Here is a 25,456-nt window from a genome sequence, read left to right on the forward strand (position 1 = left end):
TCTGTCCATGGTACGAAGCCTGGTCTTCATCCAGGAGAGATTCCTCCCTGAGGTTAGGATCGCGCTGTAAGGCCGGTTGAGGGGCCTGAGCCGACGGAGGAGGTGCCTGATGTCAGAATTCAGTCAGGCTCTGGCGGATGGCCCGAGCTATGAAGGCCTCCAAGGAATCTGCCATTGGTGTGGTAAGGGGCACCGGCAATGGACCAGAGGGAGGCGCCAGAGGAGGCAGACCCGTGTCTGGGAGAGCTTGGAAAAGGCGTTGTGAATCCAAAGTTGGAGAGCCTGCAGGAGAGCCAGGTAGGTCAGGGGAAAGATCCCGCACAGAACGTGGGGATCGAGGCCTAGGGCTTGGAACAGGATCAGGCCTGTCGGGTTCCCTCGGGGGGGCCTGCAATCGCGCCTTCTGGAAGGCCTTTTCAAAGGCCTTATGTCTCCTTTGCTCTTCCTGGGCTGTTGAGGAAGCCGCCCCTTTCCGAGATCTGGATTTCTTAGCTGGAGGGGGGGGGTCCCTGGAAGTGCCCTCAAGTGGATCATTGTCCACTGATCGGTGAGAAGAGGATCCGCGCCCATTGGAGTTAGGCCTCGTGGCGTCCACCATTTTGAGTAGTGAGGCTGAGGCGTCAGCGGCAAGGAGAAACGCTCCCTGGGTTTACAGATTCAAAAAGAGCGCCAAGCCTCGAGGGCGAATTGCGCTGTCTATTTGCGAGCCGCCCGGATAGCCGACCGCTCTGAGAAAACCCCTGACACTCGATCCGACTTGAAGCCGCAGCAGGGGAGTGCTCGAGACAGGAGAAATAAGAGCCGGGTAAATCTAAGTCTTCCGGCAATAAGTGCGAAGGGGTTAATTGTGTGAGCGGGGCGTTCGCAAGTCCCTCCGGCAAGCCCCGGTGCTGAATCCACAAAGGGGAGAAGCGCAGTCGCTGGCCGTCCGGCTTCAAAGCGACTTCATCGGCGAGCGGCCGCTCCAGCCGATAATAAAGCTGCTAGGCAAATGCCTTTTAGATGCAGCAATCTCCTGTGCCGGCGGAGCCCAGCTGAGGGGCGCGAGTCCGCCGCAAGCCCCAGCGGCAATTTTAAGCAAGCTAAGAGACAGTTTGTGAAGTAATTAGACCTGTGAGTCCTGAGAAGCAAGGAAATTCCGACTAGGAAGGCGATCAAAGGCTGAAGACACGTCTTGTCACACGTAGACCGAGCCAAAGAACTGGGGCAACCGGAAGGGCGGAGTTTAAAAGAATTCGCAAGGCTCGGTCATACGCTAGACAAGGCGTATCCCCAGCCTGACTGACGCTTTCTGGTAAGCTGGAGAAGAGGGCATTTGAAGTTAGTTTGTCATCCTAGAACTCTAGATTGCCCCATTCTGAAATTTATAACAACATGAAGAATAAGTGTTTTTTCCGCTTTCACCTTTCAACCCGAATCCAGGAGCCTTCGTAGGCAGTCGATTCAGCAACAAACTATTTTGTGTTAAATAGTGTTTAATACAAAATAGTCTGTCACAGAAACGACTGCCTGCAAAGACTCCTGAATTGGAGCTGAAAGGCGAAAGCAGAAGCAATATGCTCCATTCCATATTTGGGTAGACCACGTTGCCCTGATAGATCAGTCTCACTGGAAAAAACACTTAATCTCCCCTCCCCCCCAGTACAGCCAACAAAGTGAGGAGAGCTTGTGGCCTAGAGGTTAATACATCTGGCCTAATATGCAAGCAGCCCGGGTTTGAATCCCAGAAGAGTATGGCTAGCTGATGAGAGCTAAACAGCTTGAAATAGCTATATTAGTCTCCCTTTATTTCTTTGTCGGTAAATTTAAATTTAAGGTAAAGGTAAACGTTCCCCTCGCACATATGCGCTAGTCATTCCCAACTCTAGGGGGTGATGCTCATCTCCGTTTCAAAGCCGAACAGCCAGCGTTGTCCGAAGATGTCTCCGTAGTCATGTGGCTGGCATGACTAAATGCCAAAGGCGCACGGAACGTTGTTACCTTCCCACCAAAGGTGGTCCCTATTTTTCTACTTGCATTTTTTATGTGCTTTCAAACTGCTAGGTTGGCATCAGCTGGGACAAGTAACGGGAGCTCACCCTATTACGCGGCACTAGGGATTCGAACAGCTGAACTGCTGAACTGGGATTCAACAACTGAACTGATCGACAAGCTCAATATCTTAGCCACTGAGCCACCGCGTCCCTTCTAAATCTAACATGAAGTAAATTAACATAACCAAAAACTTAAGTACAAATGACATGTTCTTTTCTAGGGACAAAAGTGTCCCAAATGTTTAGGATAGGGAGCACATTTGAAATTTTGAAAGCATATTAATTTTGAAGTAAAAAAAATGAAAATAGGTTGTATTGTTGCCCTTGAGTTACAACCTGGAAACCCAAGCCCTAAGCCCTCTGCTAATATTCATTTTTCTACCAGATATAATCCAAAGCAATGATTTGGGAAAAAATAAGGTCAGAATTATTACCAAACTACATAAATCTTAGGAACATAAGAAAAAAGCTAAGGAACAGTTTGCAGTGGGAATATACTGAGGGAGGGAGTGGTTTTAGCTATAAATATAGACCAAAGCCACAGCAAGAACCAAAGACATGAATTAATAATTTCATTTTACACAAGAAAATCCCTATAATTAATAGTGATTATTAATTAATAATAGTAATAGTAAATGGAAAAAGGGTCACATATCTAGGACAAAATACCAACAAATAGCTCAAAGCTGCGAAGATGCAATCAGGAAAACTAAGGCTCAGAATGAAGTAAGACTTGCAACAAATGTCAAAAATAATTTTAAAAAATTTCTTTCCACACATAAAAAAACAAGAAAAAAGTCAAGGAAACAATCTATCCACTAATGGGAGAAGATGGCAAGGAAGTAACCGGCAGTAGAGCGAAAGCAGAGCTGCTTAATTATTTGCATCTGTCTTCACGCAAAAAGAAAATACAATCCAACTTACCCAAAACAAAGCCATAAAAGACATACTAGAAATACAAATTAAAATGAGCAAGAAAATATAAGAGAACACCCAACACCTGACAGCTTTAGATGGATTCAAATCACCAGATCCTGATGGATTACATTCCAGAGTTCTGAAAGAACTGGAAGATGTGTGACCTCAGAACCATTGTATCATATATTTCAAAGTTCTTGGAGTACCAGGGAACTTATCTGAGGACTGGAAAAGAGCTGATGTGGTTACCATCTTTAAAAAAAAAGGGGGGGGGATACCACAAACCCAGGAAACTACAGACCAATCAATCTGACATCAATCTCTGGGAAGTTCCTGGAAAAGATAATCAGGCAACAAATCTGCAAACACCTAGAAGCAACCAAAATTATAATCAAAAGCCAACATCGGCTCATCAAAAACAGATTATGCCAATACTGAAATACTGCATCCAGTTTTGGTCACCACAATATAAAAAAGATGTTGAGATTCTGGAAAGAGTGCAGAGAAGAGTAACAAAGATGATTAGGGGATTGGAGGCTAAAACATATGAAGAATGCAGGAATTAGGTATGTCTAGTGAAAAGAAGGTGTAGGGGAGACATGATAGCATTGTTTCAATATTTGAGGGGCTGCCACAAAGAGGAGAGGGTCAACTTAGAAGGCAGAAGGCAACACAAGAAACAATGGATGGAAACGAAACAAGGAGAGAAGCAACCTAAAACTAAGGAGAAATTTCCTAATGGTGAGAACAATTAACCAGTGGAATGGCTTTCCTTCAGAAGTTGTGGGTGCTGGAGACTTTTAAGAAGAGACTGGACAGCCATTTGTCTGAAATGGTATAGAATCTCCTACTCGAGCAGGAGGTTGAACTACAAGATCTCCAAGAACCCTTTCAACTCTGTTATTTATGTGCAATGTTCTAAGTAATAATTAGCCTTATTGCCTCTGTTGTTCTTGTGGAACAAATTTTTAGAAGAAAAAACAAAAGCTATGAATTCTTAATAAATAAATACTACAAGGTTTAATAAATTCCCAATGAACTATTTATTAAGGCATTCATATACTAATTTGCTATGTTTATTTATTGATTTGTTAATTTGCTGTCCATCTCGCTATGGAGTTACTCTGTTAAAAATAAAAATAGTTCTATTAACTATTTCATTCATGAACCAAACTACTCAATGATTCTGTCATAGTCTCTACTGGTCAGGATGCTTTCCCTCTACTGAAATAATAAATTTTCAAAACCCTTATATTCAAGCGTATAAAGCATTCTAGAACAGACAGCTCAATATAATCTACACAGAACCTGAGATGCAACAGATTGATTTGATTTTCAATTGAAAATGAGAGTGAAAATCACAAATATTATATAAAGTCATACACAGTCATAAACATGCAACATACTATAGGTTAAAGAAGTAAGGGCTGGTTCTGAAAGCCAGATTATTAAACCTAGCACCAGGCAAAGCATATTAGTATTTCCTCAGGCGGACTTCAGCTTTATAGTGCGTAACTGATTATTCAATAGGGCATATAAAGACATTATAATAGCCAGCCTGCATACTGAGTGAGCAATAAAAATAATTCAACAAGGAAGCCTCCAAATGATTGTCAGAAAGACATGTTAAAACCATGTTAACTTATAACAGTGAATTAATGTGAATGGAATCAAATCATTTATAATACAGAATTATACACATATAAATAAATATCCATCACATTATACTATAAAAGCAGGAATTTAACTACAAAAGGGAGCATACTGTCATAGGTTGAGCAATCTAGCCATCTCATCTCAGAGCAAGATTTACTCATTATAAAACTTTACCTATGTTTCATGCTATGGTGAAAGTCTTAATCCGTTTTAGGATTGCACAAACACCTAAACTTTTGATGATTACATAAACATTCTAACCTAGTATTCTTGGTAACAATAAATAAGAGGTTTGTCATTGACTTTTCTTCTTTTTTACTTCCCAGTCTAATCTACAGTCTTGGGGACTAAGAACTGTTTGCAAACAAAGTACAGCTGCTCATACAAAGACAATATTAGTAAAATGACAAACCACTGGACAAAGTTAGATATTGAACAATAAGTAGAGAGCTACAGCACAGGCTAGTGTACTGATAAATGTAACTTGATTTCTACAGCCATACAGAAAGCTACTTGAGAATTTCCTCCTCTACTTTCAGACTTTAGACTTGTTTCAACTACCCTGCATGAAAAACCAGGAAATGGCCATTGTCCAACATTCCATACAATCTTTTGACTTTATTTCACTGTGGTATCATTCCACCTCCTATGTTATAAACATAGGTAAAATCTAGGTAAAATAAACATAGGTAAAATATCTCCTTCCTTGAAATCAAGACACCTCTAAATGTGTATAGACCAATGTTTGCCTTTCTATCTAATGCAAAAAATATTATACACTCCTAGAGCATATTTCACATTTCCTGTTTCGATAGAGACATGCTAAAAAAACCTGGTACACGCTTTAATATTAGGTGCATTACTGAAAACAAAATGATCTAAAAGCATGTAGAGAATCTAAATGTCAGAGTGTGTATAAAATGCTCTGAATGTTTGTAACATGTAGTAAACATGCACTTATTATCCCGCCATGTATGCTTATGCATCACACAATTTACAAATCTGGAATATTTCTAGTAAATTTTCAAATAAAAACTTATTTTATAATGAAAAGACCAGATTGGTATGGTGCGTAAGAGGAATGGACTGCCATTGGGAAGACCTAGGTTCCGGTCTACATTCAGTGGAAAAGCTCCCTGGGAAATTCTGGACCAGTTTCATTCTCTTGTCCCAAGCTACCTCACAGGGGTGTCGTATGGTAAAATTGGAGGAAAGAGCAGTAGGTATGCTAACGTGATTCCTGAACAAAAAAGGATATAAATCTGTTAACTAAATAATTCAGATGTTGGTTTTGATTGTGTACAGAATATATATCATTAGAAATGTAAGGATAGAAAAAAAAACCAAGAAAATATTGAGAAACCTGATTTTTCTACAATTTTCTTTTTCTGAAAATGAAAAAAAATGACACAGTTCCTACAATTTTATTTTAAACATTGTAATGCATAATATCAAAGAAAACTATTTTTGTATTGCTAACCACCTTTATTCTATTACCCAAGGACCTATATATAGTTAAGGTTTTTTTTCTTTAAAGTATTAGTGGTATTATAATAAATTTATAAACAAATTTATAAGTTATTTACCATAAGTTACATAGTAAAACTCTCAAATGCAAAAACAAGAATACATTTTTTCCTCTAGGAGGCACTATTGTTTCCTTTGTTAAGGACCTTGTAATTTCTAGAGCATAGTGAACAACACATGGCCTCCTGTATACCATGGATCATCAGCACTTGAAGATGAGTCCCAAACTTAGTAGGAAATATCTTAATTTATCTTATATGCTACAGAGAATTGTTTTGAGTTATACAACCATAAATTAATTGATTTATAAATAAGTACATTTTGGTGGTGCAGTATGTGAGGATGAATTCAAAAATTAAGATGGCAATGGGAGCAGGAAGCAATGGCGTCCTATTCCCACCCTTAACTGATATTTTGTTTTTCAATCAATCAATGGGGAGAGGGCTTAGTGAGAGCAAAGACTATGTATCAAACCTGATTAATCCCTTCACCTAATTAACCCCATCAAAAGTTTGAAGCAATCCCTACCAAAAGGTAACTATGGGTTGTTGTTTTTCAGATTTAAGGACATTATGGATGGGAGTTTGTCTTTTACTTTCCTGTGCTCATTCCCACTGTGTAGATTTCCTCTCTCCAAAATAGAAAAGGTTAAAAACATTCTGCTACATGTAGTTCTTGACTTACAATCATTTGTTTAATGATTGTTCAAAGTTACAATGGCACTGAAAAAAGTGACTTTATGACCACTTATGACACTTACGACTGTTGCAGCATTCCCAGTCACATGATCAAACTTCAGGTGCTTGGCAACCAGCATGTATTTATGATAATTGTAGCATCCTGTAGTCCTAGGGAGCTTCTGACAAGCAAAGTCAATGGGGGAAACCAAATTCTCCTAACAATCATGTGATTCACTCTAGTGATTCACTTAACAACCATGGCACAAACATGCTAAAATGGGGCATAATTCACTTAACAACTGTCTTATTTAGCAACGGAAATTTTGGGCCCAATTGTGGTTGAGGACAATCTTTCTAATCAAGTTGCCACATTTTGCGATACAGAGAAAGAAGGGAATGGTGCATCACACCATGTATAAAATACTGATTCAATCCCTCATTTAGTAGCTCTTTGAACATCCCCCCCCAATAATACAGCAATTGGACAAACATTTTCTAAACAGATTGGCTATGGTGGGACATTTACTAGGGATTACTGTCACAAGGATAGGTTTTTAGCTCTGACATTACATTTGCATCCTCTGAATATACCCACTCACAACAAGCTTAAAAAACAGTTTCCTAACATAGCTTTTTTACGCAAACTTAAGTGCTACACAGGTGAATTCTGAAAGTTCTACCATGCAGAGACAGATCATCTCTTTTCCACTTTCTAAAAATCAGCTCCTGTGTAGTAAGAATCTTTTAGGCACAATCAAAATCTCCTTTGGAGGATCCCACAACCTTTCACATGAGAATTAGAAATCATGGAAGACAGGCATAGGGAGAGGACAGAGATAATTCACTGACAGCTTTTGATGTAATTCATCAAAAGGTGTTAATAGATCAAACAGATTAGTTTGATCTAATTAGTTACTTCTATAGTATACATACCTTCATTATCCCTAATAGATTTTGTACACAAAAGCAAAGAAAGTACAGTACTATGCTCGACTTACAACCATTTGTTTATGATCAATCAAAATTGCAACAGCACTGAAAAAAGTAACATTGACTTTTACTGTACCTTTTAACACACTTTTAACTATTACAGCATCCCCATGGTCATATGATTAAAATTCAAATGCTTGGCAATTGGTTCATATTTATGAAGGGATCATGCATTCACTTTTTGTGATCTTCTAACAAGCAAAATCAATGGGGAAAGCAGATTCACTTTACAACTGTTTTACTAATTTAACAACTACAGATTCACTTAACAACTGTGGCAAGTAAGGTTCCACATAAAAAGGGGCAAAATTCAACTGTCTTGTTTAGTAACATACCAATAAATTTTGGTCGTAAGTCAAGGACTATCTATATCTTTTCTTGGAGGAAGGAATAGAAAAACCAAATAATAAAAATGAACAAATAATGTTTTTAAAAGGGCATCGTATTTTGATCTGAGAAAAAGACTGCCATGAAAAGCATCAATTAATTAAGAATGTTAAAATGTTAAAACATGCTGAATCTATCAAACATTATGGATCACATACTAATTTTTCTACATCTTCCAAATTGGTATTGGTTTGCTATATCAGTTTATTTCTAATGCTCTTTATTAACATGTGTCCCATCATGTTTTAAGTAATTGTAGCAACATTTATTATAGCCATTGACAATGAAATATTCCTTCAAATTTTTCTGTACCAGTCTTAAAGGTATTAAAGGAAATTGTTTCCAATGTTGAAATGCCATCACAGTGAACAGCTTATTCAATGTCACACAGGCTTTAATGTAAAATTTCTGTTTTGGTGTACTCTATTGAACAGTCTTCCATTTGTAGCTATCAAGAATTCCTCCAAAGAAAGGCTATTTCCCCAAACAATTGGATAAAGTTATATATCTACAATGAAAGAATGGTCAGAAATTTACTGCTACAACAAATAAAGTCTGATTTCAGAGCTTTTCCAAAATCTGGAATCACATTTTCCCAGCATCATAAACAGGTTGCTGCATTCTCTTGCTTATACAAAAAAACTGAACCTGATTACCGTTATTGCAAACAGCAGAAAAATGCCATTTTCTTCCTTTAGCTGCTAGCTTTAATAGACATAAATTACAATTCTTTATTAAAATTCCAGAATATGTATATCTAAAATTTCCTAATAAAACAAGGAAGGAAACAACCTTAAAAGCAATGAATACTGGTTTTATAATGCACAATATCAATTTTCTCCTTAATCACCATGATAAAAAATGTATTTTCAAAAAACCAATACTGGATTGCAGGAAGAAATAGAGCGAGTAGAATTTGGTGGTGGGGGTGGGGGTTTCAGATTACTCATTGGCTAGTAACAGAATTTCAAACAATTCTCTTGAAGATAGATAGATAGATAGATAGATAGATAGATAGATAGATAGATAGATAGACAGACAGACAGACAGACAGACAGACAGACAGACAGACAGACATGATAGATAGATAGATAGATAGATAGATAGATAGATAGATAGATAGATAGATAGATAGATCCATCCATCTTCAAAGGAAAACTGGAATATGCATTACTATTGGCATGTTTGCCCAGAGATAATAAAGTCAGCATTCTCCACTTGTTAGCATCTTGTAAAAATCAATAATATGGGGCTTAAGATAAAAGGGGGCTTTTATATCTTCTGCATGTTTTACCAAGAAAAGGTTGACACAGACTGAAGTTACAGGTACAGTACCAACCAGGTCAACTGAGTGAAAAGGAGGATGAAAATGTGCCTTTGTCTCAGCCTGGTAGAGCTGAAGGAATTTAACAACTTTTCCGCATGGAGGAAATTAAAAACCCTTCGCTGGATGTCGAAATAGTAATCCTAAACAAAGACCGACGCCAGAAGCATTTCCTACCCGCAATACCCGAAATCAAGCCCAAGAGTAGCCTTCCTTTTTCAATTTAACAACCCCCCCCCATTTTGTCCACTCTCCCGTACTTGATTTTTAGTGGTCTTGTGGTTGTTTTGACACTTTTAAGAAGCACAAGGCAACCTTAAAAGCCACAAGTTTCCTGCTGTGAACCGCCTGGCGGGTGCGCGTCACATATACACCCCCCACACACACCCTCTTCCCGGATTGTACAGCGCAGGAATTTCACACCCCACGAACTTTCACCAGGTTGTTGGGGGGGGGGGAAGGAGGGAGGGGCCGGTGCCAACCGGAGCGTCACGGCGGGTCAGGAAAACCTCTTCACACGCACCAAAAAAAAAAAAAAAAGTCTGCGTCGAGGATTTCCCGCACCCAACCCACCCGGGGGGGGGAGGGCTGGGGTCGTGTCGTGGCGTGGGCGGCTGCCGTCTTGGCTGTCAGCCCGTGGGGGGTTAAGGAAAGCTCCCCACACCCAAGCAGGATCTGAGGGGGAAAGAAAAACGACGCTACTCCGACGGTTGCGACCCTCAGGCAAAGCAGAGTTTTCCGTTCACACGTTCGCTCGCCCACAGAAAGGCGTAGTGGGTCCTCCACTCCCACGACCCTTTTGGCGTCCCGTCCAGGAAAGGTTGGAAGCGCCTTCGCCCCCCCCCTCCGCCCCGAATCAAGACAAAACAACGCCGCCTTTTCCTCTTTCTTTCGCCTCACCTGCAAGACACGGAGATCTCCACTCGGGTGGCCGGGACGTTAGCGTTCACCGAGTTAAAATCCCCCACGGACGCCATATTCCCGTATCTCTCCAGCTTGGGCAGCTGCCCCAACAGTTTTTCCGGACCGAACATGTGGGGGCCAAAAGGCGGGGCGAGGCGGAGTGTGTGTGTGTGGGGGGGGGGAGTGGTGGTGGTGGAGGGGGGGGGCGAAGAGGTGGCGCTAACGGAATTTAGCGGGCAGGCACGAAGCGCGCGCGCTGCGGGGAGGGGCGGGGTAGGAAGGAGGAGGAGGAGGGACGGAGCTGCTAAGCGAGGCGCGCGGGTCTGCCAACGCCGAACGGCGGACTGACTGCTTGAGGAAAGGACAGCGGGCGCGAGGGACGGAGTGGGTTTGTGACGTCACCGCCTTCGGGAGACGTGCGTGAACGTGTGTTCCCCCCCACCCCACCCCTTTCCCCTGGGTATGTGGGAGGTGGGGGGTGTCCTCTCACTTGGCGTTGGGAATTTGGCGCGAAGCCGATTTTTGCTCCCTCAGGGAGGCGGTGGGAAGTTGATGAATCTCCGGCTGAGGGGAAGATGCGCGCGTTTCCCCATAAAGTTCAAGTTGTTGTTCGTACTACGTGGCAGACGGGAGTCTCAGCGGAGCACTTGCCACTTAGGGAAAGTTTAAAAAAAAACAAAAAACACCACACACACACACACAGTCCAAGAAACCAGCGGCGAGTCAACAAGCCGTGTCCACGTTTATACTTATACCTGTCATCTAGCACACGATCGACAAACTAAATAAAATAAAGCCTGTCAACCCATCCCCACGTTGCGGCTTTTCCTTAAGGCTACAGGACAAGCTAGTGAACATTCGCCTCATGAGACAACCCCACAACCCGGATTAGCCACTCATTGTGGTTTATTTAGGCTACGAGGCGAAGTCCACCCTAATTGTGGCGATTAAGCCGTTGGGGTTTTTTTTTCCCTTTCCCCTCAGATCCTGCTGGGTGTGGGGGCTTTCCTCAACCCCCACGGGCAAGACGGGAGCCATCCAAGCCACGATTCCCCCGGGTGGGTTGGGTGCGGGAAACCCTCAATGCAGACTTTTTTTTTTGTGCGTGTCAAGAGGTTTTCCTGACCCGCTGTGACGCTCCGGTTGGCACCGGGCCCTTCCTCTTCCCCCCACAACCCGGTGAAAGTTCGTGGGGTGTGAAATTCCTGCGTTATACAATCCGGGAAGAGCGTGGAGGGGGGGTGTATATGTGACGCGCACCCGCCAGGCGGTTCCCAGCAGGAAACTTGTGACATTTAAGGTTTCCCAGGGCTTCTCAAGTGACAAAACGACCACAGGTTTAATCGTGGTTTGCAACGTATTTCGCCTCGGGACTGGCGAATGGGAAGCTGCGATGCGAGGCAGCCCCGACGAAAATCCGCGGCGGCTGAAGCGCTTCACGAACCCTTGCACGAGTGGCTCAGGAAAACATCTCCGTCTCTTCATTGCAGCACAAAGGAGGCAAATAATGTGGAAGCTTAATCACTCGAGACTTTCAAGAAAAGATTGGGCTGCCATTTGTCAGAAGTGGTGTAGGGTCTCCTGCTTAGGGGGTGGGGGACTAGACGACAGTAACAGAATTGGAAGGGATCTTGGAGGTCATCTAGTCCAACCCCCTGCGCCCGCAGGAGACCTGTACTAGGGATTCGAACCGCCGACCTTTCTGATCGACAAGCTCAGTGTCTTAGCCACTGAGCCACCTAATCAGGCTATAAGATCTCTGTTAATCTGTTATCTGTTTAAACTCGGGGTCTGAACCTATTAGACCCTGAGTTTAAACAGATAATAATAGAAAGGATCCTTTCCAAAGCTCTCCTGCAAAAGGGCAACCAACCCTTCTCGGGATCAGCAGAGTTGTGGGGAAAGTTCCTCTAGGGGAAAGGTGCTAAGGGGCCTTTTTTTTTCTCTTTCCAGGAAAAAAGAAGGTGGCATTCCCCGGTTACACTCACAAGAGGTCTATCCTGGAAAAGGAGGAACGACCGTTGCTGAGGAAGGATCATTGCTTCCAACGCCTAACGTGGATGAGTCATTTTAGGCTTACTAAATGAGTGTAAAGTATATAAATAGTCCATGAAATGTTATAAGTATAAATACACAACCGTCATCAGGATCCTTACAGTTTTCTTTTTTAGCATTCTTTTTTAGCTGTTTGATTCCGTTTCTTAAGAGGAAAGGGGGAGAAAATTGTGTTCAAATCATTGAAGAGAAGAACCTCACATTCTTGACTCTGGGTGGCAGGACAACTTGGGTGCCTTTGATGCAAGTGCCCACAAACAACGCTCCCAAGTGCTGCCTGAGATGGCCAGACAAGACTGTAATTTGTTCACTGATGAACACAAATTCTTCTATTTCTTCCTAAAGAGGGAAATTGCTGCATGGTTTCTCAAATGCATTGAAAGAGAGCAACATGCTCTACTTAAATAGCTAATACAACTTTACACTAGCTGCAAAACGCTTCCCAGAATGCTATTAAATGCTCTTGGGTTCACAGGGTGCCCTTTCTTTTCTTTCTGAAACAAACAAACTAAACCTCTTCAGTCTTCAAACAGCAAAGGGGTCAAACTTCAGATGTTCTCAAATAACGCCCCCAAGTTTGGGAAGGGTCAGCCTGCAGAGATCATTAAAAAATGGTATTGACTTTTAAAGATTAAAATTTAGTGTAGCTTTAGCTTTTGTAGACTACAGTTTATTTCATCAGAGACACTGAATGTTAACAGAGTGAGTAGTGGAAATGGAGCCATGGAGAAAGATATCGATCAATACCTAGCATTTACAAAACAGATACACAAAGACATTTTGCATTATTGAATTTACTCCATATAATGTGATAAGAAACCTTGGAATTTTTTTATTCTCTGAGAAATATTAAGTTTCCTAACAAATTTCAATCCAGCTATTTCTCAAACAAATTAGCCTTTATAGACTCTGCAATCTGTAGATCAGTGATGAGTTTCCTAAGATGATTCAGTACTTCCCTACTGATTTTTGAATATTGATGGCAGAAAGCGGTCTATTTCTTTTTTTCCCCTCTTTTGGATTGGGAGATGGCAGCACACATCCCATTAGCAAATGAGCAAGTTTATGAATATCTCATCATATGACTGACATTTGATCCTTTAACAGCATTGATGAAATAGGAATTGGAGAGAATAATGCTGCTGCTCCTTGTGTACAGCAAAAATATAACATTTCTGTTCATTACGTCTTAGAAATAAGTCTCCTGAGCTCAATATAGTATACTTCCCAGGAGCTATGCATACGATTGCTGCTTCAGTTCTCATCACTATGAAGTGAAGTCTGTCCTCATTCTTTCTGGAGTACATATGTGAGTGTAGAATAGAATAGAATTCTTTATTGGCCAAGTGTGATTGGACACACAAGGAATTTGTCTTGGTGCATACGCTCTCAGTTTACATAAAAGAAAAGATACATTCGTCAAGAATCATAAGATACAACACTTAATAATAGTCATAGGGAACAAATAAGCAATCAAATCATATTAGGAAACAGTCAATATAAATTGTAAGGATACAAGCAACAAGGTCATAAGTGGGGGGAGATGGAGATGGGGCAGATCTTTATGCAGCCAAAATAACACTATCCATATACAAAAAGGAGAAGCATGAGGATTTGCAGAAATATGTCCCACCTTTATCGTTTTTCTTCATAATTCAAGAAGCTGAACATACCTAACTCTCCTCCATCCTATTTTCTCCATTACAACAACCCTTTGAGGTGGGATGGGCTGATAGAGAGTAGCTGGCCCAGTGTTATCCAGCCAGTTTTCATGCCTAAGGCAGGATTTTGGGTCCACATTAGCCTCCAGTGCTGCAAAGAACCTGCAACCACAACATTCCATAGTTGCCACATTCTACTGAGATACCTACCCTATTTCCCTCAATAAGACATCCCCTGATAATAAGCCCAATTGGGCTTTTGAGCACATGGCAATAAGGCCAAGCGCTTATTTCAGGGTTCAAAAAAATATAAGACAGGGTCTTATTTTCGGGGAAACACGGTATGTCTCCTTTCCTTGCACACCACTCACATCAGTAGTATGCAGCTCCATTTATCTTTCATCTCTATGTTTTCCTTCAAGTCATCACTATATTTGATTGGCTTTCTTTAGGAACTATTTCTGGGGCAGCCTCTATAGCATTCTTGTCTCTCTCTCTCACCATGAGGTATTTCAGTTCATTTACTATCTGTTCCTTGCTTCAGTTACTTACCTCCACATGCTAGCCAACAACCTCATTTCCCACTCTCTTTCCTTTTTCATTGATACTGTCTACTCCTTCATTGTTGTTTTTGAGTTTCCTTTCTCTCAGTTTCCTTAAGTCCCACCATTTTTTTTCTGTCCTATGCCGACTCAATACAATATTTCCTACCTGACAGAAATGGAACTGCAAACTGTTAATTCCTTCAGCACTTAAAACCAAACCATCACTTTAGATCAGCCCATCAGCATCATGGGATGCAATCAGCTGGACCTTTTTTGCTTTTAAAACTTGAGTTAACATTCATTAATATTATATTCCAAATGAAGCACCATTATTTTTCGAGGCTTGTAAACCTAATGCTTTCTGTCTAGTATTTCATTTCACAAGAAGACCTTGAAAGATTGTAAACAAAATAGGAGTCAAAAAGATTTCTTGGGTAGCTAATTAGAATAAACAAATTCCTGCATGCCCTGGACTATTAAAAAAAATCTCATAAAACCATTATGTTAAATGGCATAATAAGGAATTATAGGACTCCCATTTATTCCAATGTCACTTTCAGGCTCTTCACACACATAGAAGCCCCAAACAAGCTGCGTTAGTTGGCAGACCTATCAGAATATAGGACTTAGTTATAGCATATTGTAATTTTTTTCTTTACACACACAAATGCAGTCAACAATTGAAATAGTTTTGAAGCAAATGTTAAAATATAGAACATTCAGTGGGCCAAATCAGTACATTCTCCAAAATCCACACAAATCACAGCATCTCCAGCTGCCATTTCAAATTCATTTCAAAGCTACCTCCTCTCCAGCTCTTTCCCATAATTACAACTATTGCATTTGATTGCCGCATGTTTCTTCGGTTTGGCAAGCCTAACAGGGTTGGAATTGCTGCCAATATTTGATGGGTTTCAGTTGCAGGAGACAGTTGTTCTCTCTAATCATTAATAATGGGAATTTGTCTGCAAAGATTTAATTTAAAAACGCTGAAATAAGATCAGTTCTAATGGGCGATCCATACCATTTGTTAATATTGCATGCAGAAATAAAGTCTAGTTTCAACTATATTAAATCCAAAAAGTCTAAATCAGTGCTTCCAGAAATGTTTATCATTACATATTTCAGATATCAGCTAATATTTTTAAAAAGTGGTAAAGAAGTGTTCACAGCGATCACAATGTTTATTTTTTTTTTAGTTTTAGTTTGTTGTGTCAATAGAAAATGCAAAAGGAAACTGAAAATGCTGCAGTTGTTTTCTTGTTTCGATGCCTTTTCCTTTTGAACCTTTATTAATACATGATCCCTATTTAATGATGGATATTTTAAATACACTCGTGAGGAAAAACTTGAGTCAACGTAATTTCATGAATATTTGAATAAAATGTAGATAAGGAGCATTAAACCTTATGATTTGTTATTAATTATTTGTTAATAAGAGCATATTTGTTCCGTATTACGCTCTGAAGATTATATAAGGTGGCAGCAGCCAGGTGCATCCCATTTTTATGCCCCCTGCTGCCATTGCTACCATCACACTGAGCTCAAGGCCATTTGGAGTTCAGGCCATTCGGTGGCAACAACAGGTAGGCCGGGCAGCCAGGTGCATTCCATTTTCACACCCATGCTGCTGCCACCACACCAAGCCCCTGGAGCTCCCAGAGCCCCTGGAGCTCAGTTCAGTGGCAGTGGCAGGGGGTGAAAACATGATGCGCCCTGCTGCCACTTTTTCACCACTGCCAAATGGCCCAAACTCTGAACAGCCTGAAGCTTGACATGGTAGCGACAGTGGTGTGTATGTGTGAAAATAGGAAGTGCCCGACCACCACCACTACTCTGCACTCTGCCCATCTGCTTGCTCATCTGCCCATCCGCCTGCCTGCCCTGCCATCTCTCCAGCTTCCTGCGACACGTCTCCATATTGACTTGACTATGTTGAGTTGTCTTGCAACAACTTGGCAATGGTGAGTTGGCAGAAGTGACTTGACATTGGTGACCTGGCTGAGGTGGCTGCGCCGAATTGTCCTAGACCCTTTGTAGCAGAGGAAAGCTGAAGATCATAAATACAGTTGCAGTTTCACTTAGCAGCCACTTTGCTTAACAATTGACTTGCTGATCCCAGTTGTGTGCACTAAATAAGACAGGTAATGTTATAAAAGGCATTATAAATCTTTATTAAATAAATAAAACTATAAAGCATTATAAAACATGACATCAGTATAGTATATTTTAAATTTTTTAAAATTTTTAAAACTTTTTTATATTTTTTGTGTATATTTGTTGATTTTAACAGTTGTTGGTCGATTGTTGTGTGAGCCGCCCTGAGTCCTTGGAGATAGGGCGGCATACAAATTTTATAAATAATAATAATAATAATAATAATCATGGAATACAGAATTTGATTATTTGAAAAACATAAATATCCACATCCTCATTACACTGGACTACAATAGTAAAAGATGATACTAACTTCTTGTTTTGCTGCACTACTGCGATTGCAAAAGCTTGTGCAAAGTGCAAATTTATATTATCAAAAAAGAAAGCAGTTTGTACCGCAACTCCTCCCTATTAATATACCATGAGCTCATCCTATAAAGGAGAGTCATGAACTGCAACGTGAAGCAATAGCAGTGGCACAACATAAGGAAACGGCTTCCAGCCAAAACTGAAATGAGAAATGAGAAAGAGATATTTAACCTTCTGTTGAAACTTAAAACATTCTTACTCGTTATTACTAATCCACTAGTACTTGTCACACAAGGTTTAAGAAAAGGAACTTAATTCAATACAAATTAGAAGTGGTCTGTTCAGTGTAGAAAAATAAAACTTATAGCATTAAATAAATTATAATCAAATATTGGTATATTGAAGATTGAACCTGATTGCCACAGGATACAAACGTTGTGTCAGCGTTCCGGAAACCCGCCCTCCCAGTTCCCAGTAAAGACTCTGAAGCAAGCATTTCCAAAGTTCTATTTACTAGAATAGGTAAACTGGCACATCTGGGAAAAGCCGAATCTGAGAGGTCCGGGTTTTCCCTCAGTAAATCAAAAAACCCCAAACCATCTCCTCACTCCTCAGTCGATCACATGCTCCAATCAACCACCGTCCCATCTCGAGACAGCACTCCGACCACTCCTTCTCCAGATGCAGGATTGCCCTGACCTTGACCAACAGGAAGAATACTATTATGTCTACAGACAACCCCTCTACTAAATTCCCCCTCCTACTTTCCCACACATGAGAAGGTGGCAGCATGGAAGCTTCTGGTCTAATATGGCTTCCAAAGCTGACACATTGCTTATTCTTTTTTAACCTTTTCTGAGTTTTTTTTTCCTACTAGGTCAATAATTAGTACATTTCAAGAAATAGAAAATTTACATGGCTCAATCTTTGCACTCCCAATAACTAACCAACCAACCAAACAAACAAACAAATAAAGGAATATCTTCTAAACACTTATTTAATGGGAGAAGACACAGTATTAAAAAGGAAGTTGTAATGGTATTTGGAGAATGCTTTTTCCATTATCTTATAAAGCTAATGCTCAGCGGTCTCCTCTGCTTATCTCAAGTTTCCATCTCTATTTTTTTTTAAATTACTTGTGGTAGCTGATCAAAAACATACCAACAAATGGTCAATTTCAGAAAATGTGATAGGTATTCACAAAAACAGCTGTTGCAATAAGGGTGCTTATTCATCAAATGGGTGCTATGTTGGAAATAACCAGTTCCAAACTCTTGATTTCACAGAGACATTAAAGAGATGAAATAATGATTAGTTCAAAACATTTTCATAGGTCTATTATTCAGTAGTTTAATTCCACTTATAATTGGAATTTTTATAATTCTTATTGTTATCATCTATAACCAGTGGTGGGTTGTTCCCGGTTCTGTCCGGTTCTTTAGAACCGGTAATAAAAGTGGGAGGCTCGGCCCACCTGTCCGGATGTCATAATTGACGATCTGCGCACATGCGTGCTCCCATTGCGAACAGGTAGTAAAGGTAAGTAGAACTCACCCCTGCCTATAACCCCAATACTCTAAATCATGAAGGAATAAACTACAATAGCTTTGTACCATATAGTATCAACCTTGTTAACTCTCAAGACTCTTTTTTTTACTAGGTATTTAAAATGGACTGAGATTAATATATACATATCATACATGTGTATATATGTGTATTTGTTAATATATGTATATATACAGTATATGTGTGTATGTATATGTGTGTGTGTGTATAATCTTAGCCATTGTCTGTCCACTGCAGGATGAAGGCCTCTTCCGCATGTTTCCAACCTATATGGTCCTGAGCTTTCTTTTGCCAATTGGGCCCACAGGACTTGCTGATGTCATCAATCCATCTTGTTTTAGGTCTCTTTCATGGACCTTTTTTAAATCAAGTGGGATCCATTCTATAACTGCCTTGGTCCACCTGCCATCAGTTCTTCTTGCTATGTGACCAGTTATTGCCATTTCAATACTTTTACTCTCTTGATGATATCATATACTTTTGTTTATTCTCTAATCCATGTGCAGGTCTTTCTGTCTTGTCTTGTAATGCCGAGCATGTATCTTTCCATGGCTCTTTGTGCTACACGTAGTTTTTGCATCAATTGTGAGGATAGTGTCTATATCAGTTAGTTAGTTGGTTATATGTTTCTTTTGAGAGTGGGCATCAGCATTTCTTTTTAATGTGTGCCATTGTGTACATAGAAAAGTGACAATAAAGGTTATGTTATCTTATTTCAGCTTATTAAATGGGGTTCAATTTTTTAATATATCTTATTGCTCAGTTCCCAAAGTGAATTATACAGAGCACATTATTCAGGAAAACTTAAAAATACTTTATGTCCCCTGATCTGCTTTTCCCACAATTCATTCTGTATATTTTTTTTCTATAATATTTTTAGCATATCATCTTTCAAGGAATAATGACATAGAAGTATTCACTTAGGGAATGGAAGGAGAATGTAAAGGTAATTCTGTTCTGCTTTTTTTAAAACAGAAAGAATCCTGGTGATTTTTTAAAAGTTTTGTAATGTACAAAGTGATACCTATAGGGCAAAACATGTCTAGACATAGCAAATCACAAGCAATTAATACAGCCACTAATATAGCAGTAGTAACTCAATAGTAGTAACTGTGAGAGGGATCTTGGAGTCCTAGTGGACAATATTTTAAATATGAGCCAGCAGTGTGCAGCAGCTGCCAAAAAAACCAAAACAGTTCTAGGATGCATAAACGGAGGGATAGAATCTAGATCATGTGAAATGTTAATACCACTTTATAATGCTTTGGTAAGGCCACACCTGGAATACTGCATCCAGTTTTGGTCGCCACGATATAAAAAAGATGTGGAGACTATAGAAAGAGTGCAGAGAAGAACAACAAAGATGATTAGGGGACTGGAGGCTAAAACATATAAAGAACGGTTGCAGGAATTGGGTATGTCTAGTTTAATGAAGAGAAGAACTAGGGGTGACATGATAGCAGTTTTACAATATCTCAGGGGCTGCCACAAAGAAGAGGGAGTCAAACTATTCTCTAAAGCATCTGCGGGGTAGAACAAGAAGCAATGGGTGGAAACTAATCAAAGAGAGAAGCAACTTAGAACTAAGGAGAAATTTCCTGACAGTTAGAAAAATTAATCAGGAGAACAACTTGCCTTCAGAAGTTCTAAATGCTCCAACACTGGAAGTTTTTAAGAAGATGTTGGACAACCATTTGAGTTTTGGTAGTACAGGGGTTTAAGGCACCCTGTTATTAAGCTGGTTATTAAGACCAGCTGCCTGCAATTACTGCAGGGTTCGAATCTCGCCAAGGCTCAAGGTTGACTCAGCCTTCCATCCTTTCTAAGATAGGTGAAATGAGGACCCAGTTTGTGGGGGCAATAAGCTGACTTTGTATAAAATATACAAAAGGATGAAGGCTATTGCTGAGCACATTGTAAGCCGCCCTGAGTCTTCAGAGAAGGGCGGCATATAAATCAAATTTTAAAAAAAAACAAAAAAAAAAAACCATTTGTCTGAAATGATATAGGTTTTCCTGCCTAAGCAGGGGGTTGGACTAGAAGACCTCTAAGGTCCCTTTCAACTCTGTTATTCTAATTCTAATATTAATATTCATAAAGCATATTAAGGCTTCAAAACTTAGTAAATGTGGCAATGGCTTGTTAAAAAGTATTGCCATTATCATTCCTGCATTGTAAAGGCTGAGTAGATATTTTAAGAGATTTAACGAAAACTTGCCTGTATCTCACAAACTAATTCAACAGAATTATCTGTAAGAGGCTAATATAATTGAATTAGTTTAACACATGTGTAAATTACAAAATAGGTTGGGCTTTAAAGCAAGCACAACAAAAATTAATATAAGCTTAATATATTGTCTCATATATATGCCATTTAAATAATGATATCTCTCCATTTGCTCTGAAGTTCAATTAATGAAATAAACTATTAGACGTATACCTAACTATTCAGGTTAATTTTATGACCTTCAGAGGAAAGCAGTGAAGCAAATGTAGATATTTGAACTTCTCTTAGTCTCACCTAAGATTGCCTATACTATAGCAATGGACTGCAGAAAGTGTAAGCAAAACATCTGGAAGATAGGAATTTGCCTTTTTCTGCTATATTGTTTCTTTAAAAGTGAGTATTTAAGTATTGCCTCTTTCCTCTGATGTAAAAAAGGCAGGGTAAAAAAATGCAGCCATGACTGACTTATTGATTTTTTTTGACTCACTCCTGCCCCAGACATCTTTGCTAATAGACCATTACCCACAGCTGCTCATCTAACTCTTGAGTATAAAATCCCCAGACAGATGTCTTCACTTGCCTCTCTACCATGCAATTGATTCACAATATGCACCTGCCAATTATTCTTTGTTTTTGCATGTTGTTGAAAGTGAAGGGCCTTTGCTGCATGTGAAAAGTTCCAGAAACCCTCCTGGAAAAAAAAGGTACAGATAGTTCTTGACTTACAACAGCGACCGTTCGAAGTTACAACGGCACTGAAAAATATGACTTATGACCGTTTTTGCATAGTTATGTCCTTGGCGGCATCCTCATGATCATGTGATCAAAATTCAGATGCTTGGCAACTTTTTCATATTTTTGATCATTGCTGTGCCCCAAGGTCATGTGATCCCCTTTTGCGATCTTCTGACAAGCAAAGTCAATGGGGAAGCCAGATTCACTTAACAACCAGGTTACTAACTTAACAACTGCTATGATTCACTTAACAACTGTGGCAAGAAAGATCATAAAATGGGGCAAAACTCACTTAACCAATGTCTCACTTAACAACAGAAATGTTGGGCTCAATTGTGGTTGTATGTCAAAGATTACCTGTATCTCCCAGCTCTAGGTGCACAGTCCTCAAATCCCACGAAGCTGATGTTGCTGAAATGCAGTGATGTGACTTTTTCTCAGGGTTTTGGTAGCAGTAAGGATGAAAGCAGGCCTGTTAAGACTTCATGAGTCTATTTCGCAATTAGAGAAGTTCATATGCACACACCCAGAAATACCTGACCCTTAGCCTCCAAAAGATCCCTGAAAAACATAGCCTTGTGCCATCGGGGAATGTCATTATCTCATCACAATGCTAGTTGCAGCCTTTTCTTTTTTCAGGGCAATTCCCAGAGAACACTTGGCTTATGTTCAGGATTACAGTTGTCAGAGTAAATCTTGATCACAAATACTATAATTTATTAGGGATTCAAGCATGCCCTTTGTCACTTCCTTCTGTCCTGTCACTTTTTTCAGTTCTCCCTGACATTCAACATTCAAGACTCCTAGAAACCCAAGTTTATTCAGTTTCTACTAAAGTTTTATTTCTTTTTTGGGGGGGGGGATGTTAATCTTTATTTTCATTGCATGAGTTCATTACTCTTACATATTAAAGAAAGAGCAAGGGATAACTCAGACAGTCCAAGCAGTTGTATCTGGCTGCAAGGAAGACCTTAACTTGTTCTGGATAGGAGAGATCCTGCCTAGCAGTCTAGTCATGAAGGTGGAATGCCTCTCTTATATAGCTGTAGCTTAGCTCTCTGAAACCATTCCTTGACGTGATTAATTTTAACGTTATAACAAAATAAACAGAGTTGGAAGGGACTTTGGAGGTCTTGTAATTCAACCTCCTGCTCAAACAGGAGACCCTATACTATTTTGGACAACTTCAACCCCCTCTGTCATTTCAACTCTGTTAGTAAGAATCAAGTCCAATATAGCTGACCCTCTAGTTCTTTCCTTTTGGATGAGAAAGTTGTCAGCTAGGCAAGTAAGGAACCTGTTTGATCTCCCACCTGGTGCAGAATGTCTCCCAGTTGATGTCAGGGTACTTAAAGTTTCCCATTACTACTGTGATGTGTTTCCTACATACATTGGTTAACTGATTAGCAAAAAGTCCATTTATTTCTTCTGCTTGGGTAGCCTATACCTTCTCCACCTTTTGTGAGAAAAGGAAAAAGATAGTGATGATCATGTGACAATCATAAGGCAATGTCCAAGTAGTTTATTATACCCTTCTCTAAGATGCTTTAAAATGTTCAAAGCTGGTGAAATCTCATTCCTTCATTCTTTACAATTATTATCCCTTACTGACCTTTGTGCAGATTGTCTTTTCTCCATGCAACCCCACTGATAACATCAGCATGGTGGCATGACCTCTTCTCATGGACTTCCATCTGCACTAGAAAACCAGAGAACTCCCCATATTTTACAGAGAAGTTAAGGTATTCAGTTCCTTCCTAATTTCCTTCCTCAGATCTGAGATGGAAAAGGCAACATAGGCACACCATACATGTAACTGATTGATGTTTATTTTGGTGTCCATCAAGTGTAGCCATTGCTGTGCAGTCTAAACTAGGGGGAAGAGTGTCAGTTTCCAGAAGTGGGATAATCTCTGTGTGTGGTAGACTCAATAAACAAGACAGGAAAAGGAAGCAGGAGCAGCTCCGTGCCATCCAATTATTGTTCAGAATGACAGAAATAGAGGCTTTCACACAGCTCTGCAGAGGAAGAGACTGGTTTTTTGGGATACTAAACCACAATGGTTGTGTACTTTCAATTTGAACTGAGAAACAAGGTATAAATTGAGTCATTAAACAAGTAGTATATCATCTAACTATTGGGCATTATAATCTCTCCCTTGCTATATTGTTATCTAGATACTCCAATTTATGGTTTGTGTTTTCTTTTTTAATATTCCCTCCCTGTTAAATAAATTAATCCTCTTAGAAAATTTCTAGTATTTTAAAAAAGTTCATCTCTTTCAGGAAACAGACAACCTGGTAAAATGTAAGCACCTTATTTTGGATGCCATTTTCTTCTTTACTTACTCTGTTTATTTGAGTGTAATGGTTAAACTGTTGGACCTAGATTAAGAGACTAAAGTTCAAGATGTCACTTGATTGCAGAGCTAATTGGGGCCAATTACTTTTTCTCAGCAAAAGCTATCTTTTATGGTGATGAAATGAAGAAGAAGCCCCGTGCATGCCATGTTCAATTTTAAGAAATAAGGCATAAATATAAGTTTACCAGTTGTGTTGGTGGATTAATTTGTTTTGATTTGTGTAGGTTTGAAAATTGAACGTTTGAGATTTCTGAATATCTTATTTTGCACTTCATGTTCTAGTTTCTGGAGTTGCTCCTGTCAGATGGCTGGCTAGGTGAATGATTTAAACAAATAAGTTAATAAATATTACAAATAAAAGTAAATTTTAAAAATCTGATTGTTTCTATGTCACAGCTAAATGCCACACCTAGCTCAAATACAGTAACTGTGAAAGGGATCTTGGAGTCCTAATGGACAATCACTTAAATATGAGCCAGCAGTATGTGGCAGCAGCCAAAAAAGCTAATACAATCCTTGGTTGTATAAACAGAGGCATAGAATTAAAAACACATGAAGTATTAGTACTACTTTATAAAGCCTTAATAAGTCCACACCTGCAATACTACATTCAGTTTTGATAATGACATTACAAAAAAGACATTGAGACTTTGGAAAAAGTGCAAAGAAGAGCAACTAAGATGATTAAAGGCAGGGGTGGGTTCTACTTACCTTTACTACAGGTTCGCATCGCGCCCGCGCTCTTCTGCGCATGCGCAGATCACCTATGATGACGTCCAGGTCAGTGGGCGGTGCCTCCCGCCGGTTTTACTACTGGTTCTTGCAAACTGGTCCGAACTGGGGGCAACCCACCACTGATGAAAGGCCTGGAGACTATAACATATGAAAAATGATTGCAGGATTTGGGTTTGGCTAGTCTAGAGAAAAGAAGGATTTGGGGGGGGGGACATGATAGCAGTATTCCAATATTTGAGAAGCTGCCACAAAGAGTAGGGGGTCAACTTATTTTCCAAAGTACCAGAGGGCAGGACAAGAAACAATGGATGGAAACTAATCAAGGAGAGAAGCCACCTGGAATTAAGGAGAAGCTTCCCAAGAGTGAGGACAATTAACCAATGGAATAACTTGTTGTCAGAAGTTGTAGGTGCTTCATCACTGGAGGTTTTTTAGAAGAGACTGGGCACAGCCACTTGTCTGAAATGATATAGGGCCGTGATGGTGAACCTATGGCAGGTGTGCCACAGGTGGCACGCGTAGCCATATCGGTGGGCATGTGAGCTCCAGCTCCAGCGCGCATCTGCAAATTTGGTGAGGTCCACTTTTAGTTCATCATATCTAGATCATTTATGAAGGTTTAAAGAGCACTAGGCCCAAGACAGAACCTTGGGTTACCCCACTGCATGCTTCCCTCCATGTAACTG

General features: G+C 40.0%; 1 protein-coding gene and 1 long non-coding RNA gene across 3 annotated transcripts in view; one reads left to right on the top strand and one right to left on the bottom strand.

Moving 5' to 3' along the window:
* Positions 1-10,792, bottom strand: part of CPNE8 (copine 8) — a 72,547-nt gene extending 61,755 nt beyond the window's left edge. Inside the window, exon 1 of one of the 2 annotated variants that reach the window (XM_060684159.2) lies at positions 10,416-10,792. In XM_060684159.2, coding sequence (XP_060540142.1) covers positions 10,416-10,549 — 134 coding nt within the window. In that variant the 5' untranslated portion in view covers positions 10,550-10,792. The remainder of the gene's footprint in view (positions 1-10,415) is intronic. The other variant, XM_034442061.3, reaches the window with a different exon arrangement.
* LOC148112941 (uncharacterized) lies at positions 10,679-15,747 on the top strand. The gene is made up of 2 exons (XR_015729012.1): positions 10,679-10,834; positions 12,372-15,747. It is a non-coding gene; the product is annotated as an uncharacterized LOC148112941 (long non-coding RNA).
* Positions 15,748-25,456: the final 9,709 nt, after the last annotated feature.

This window comes from Pantherophis guttatus, chromosome 7 (genome assembly GCF_059756535.1).
Source record: "Pantherophis guttatus breed Tessera chromosome 7, ASM5975653v1, whole genome shotgun sequence".
In the NCBI taxonomy this organism is placed as follows: Eukaryota; Metazoa; Chordata; class Lepidosauria; order Squamata; family Colubridae; genus Pantherophis; species Pantherophis guttatus.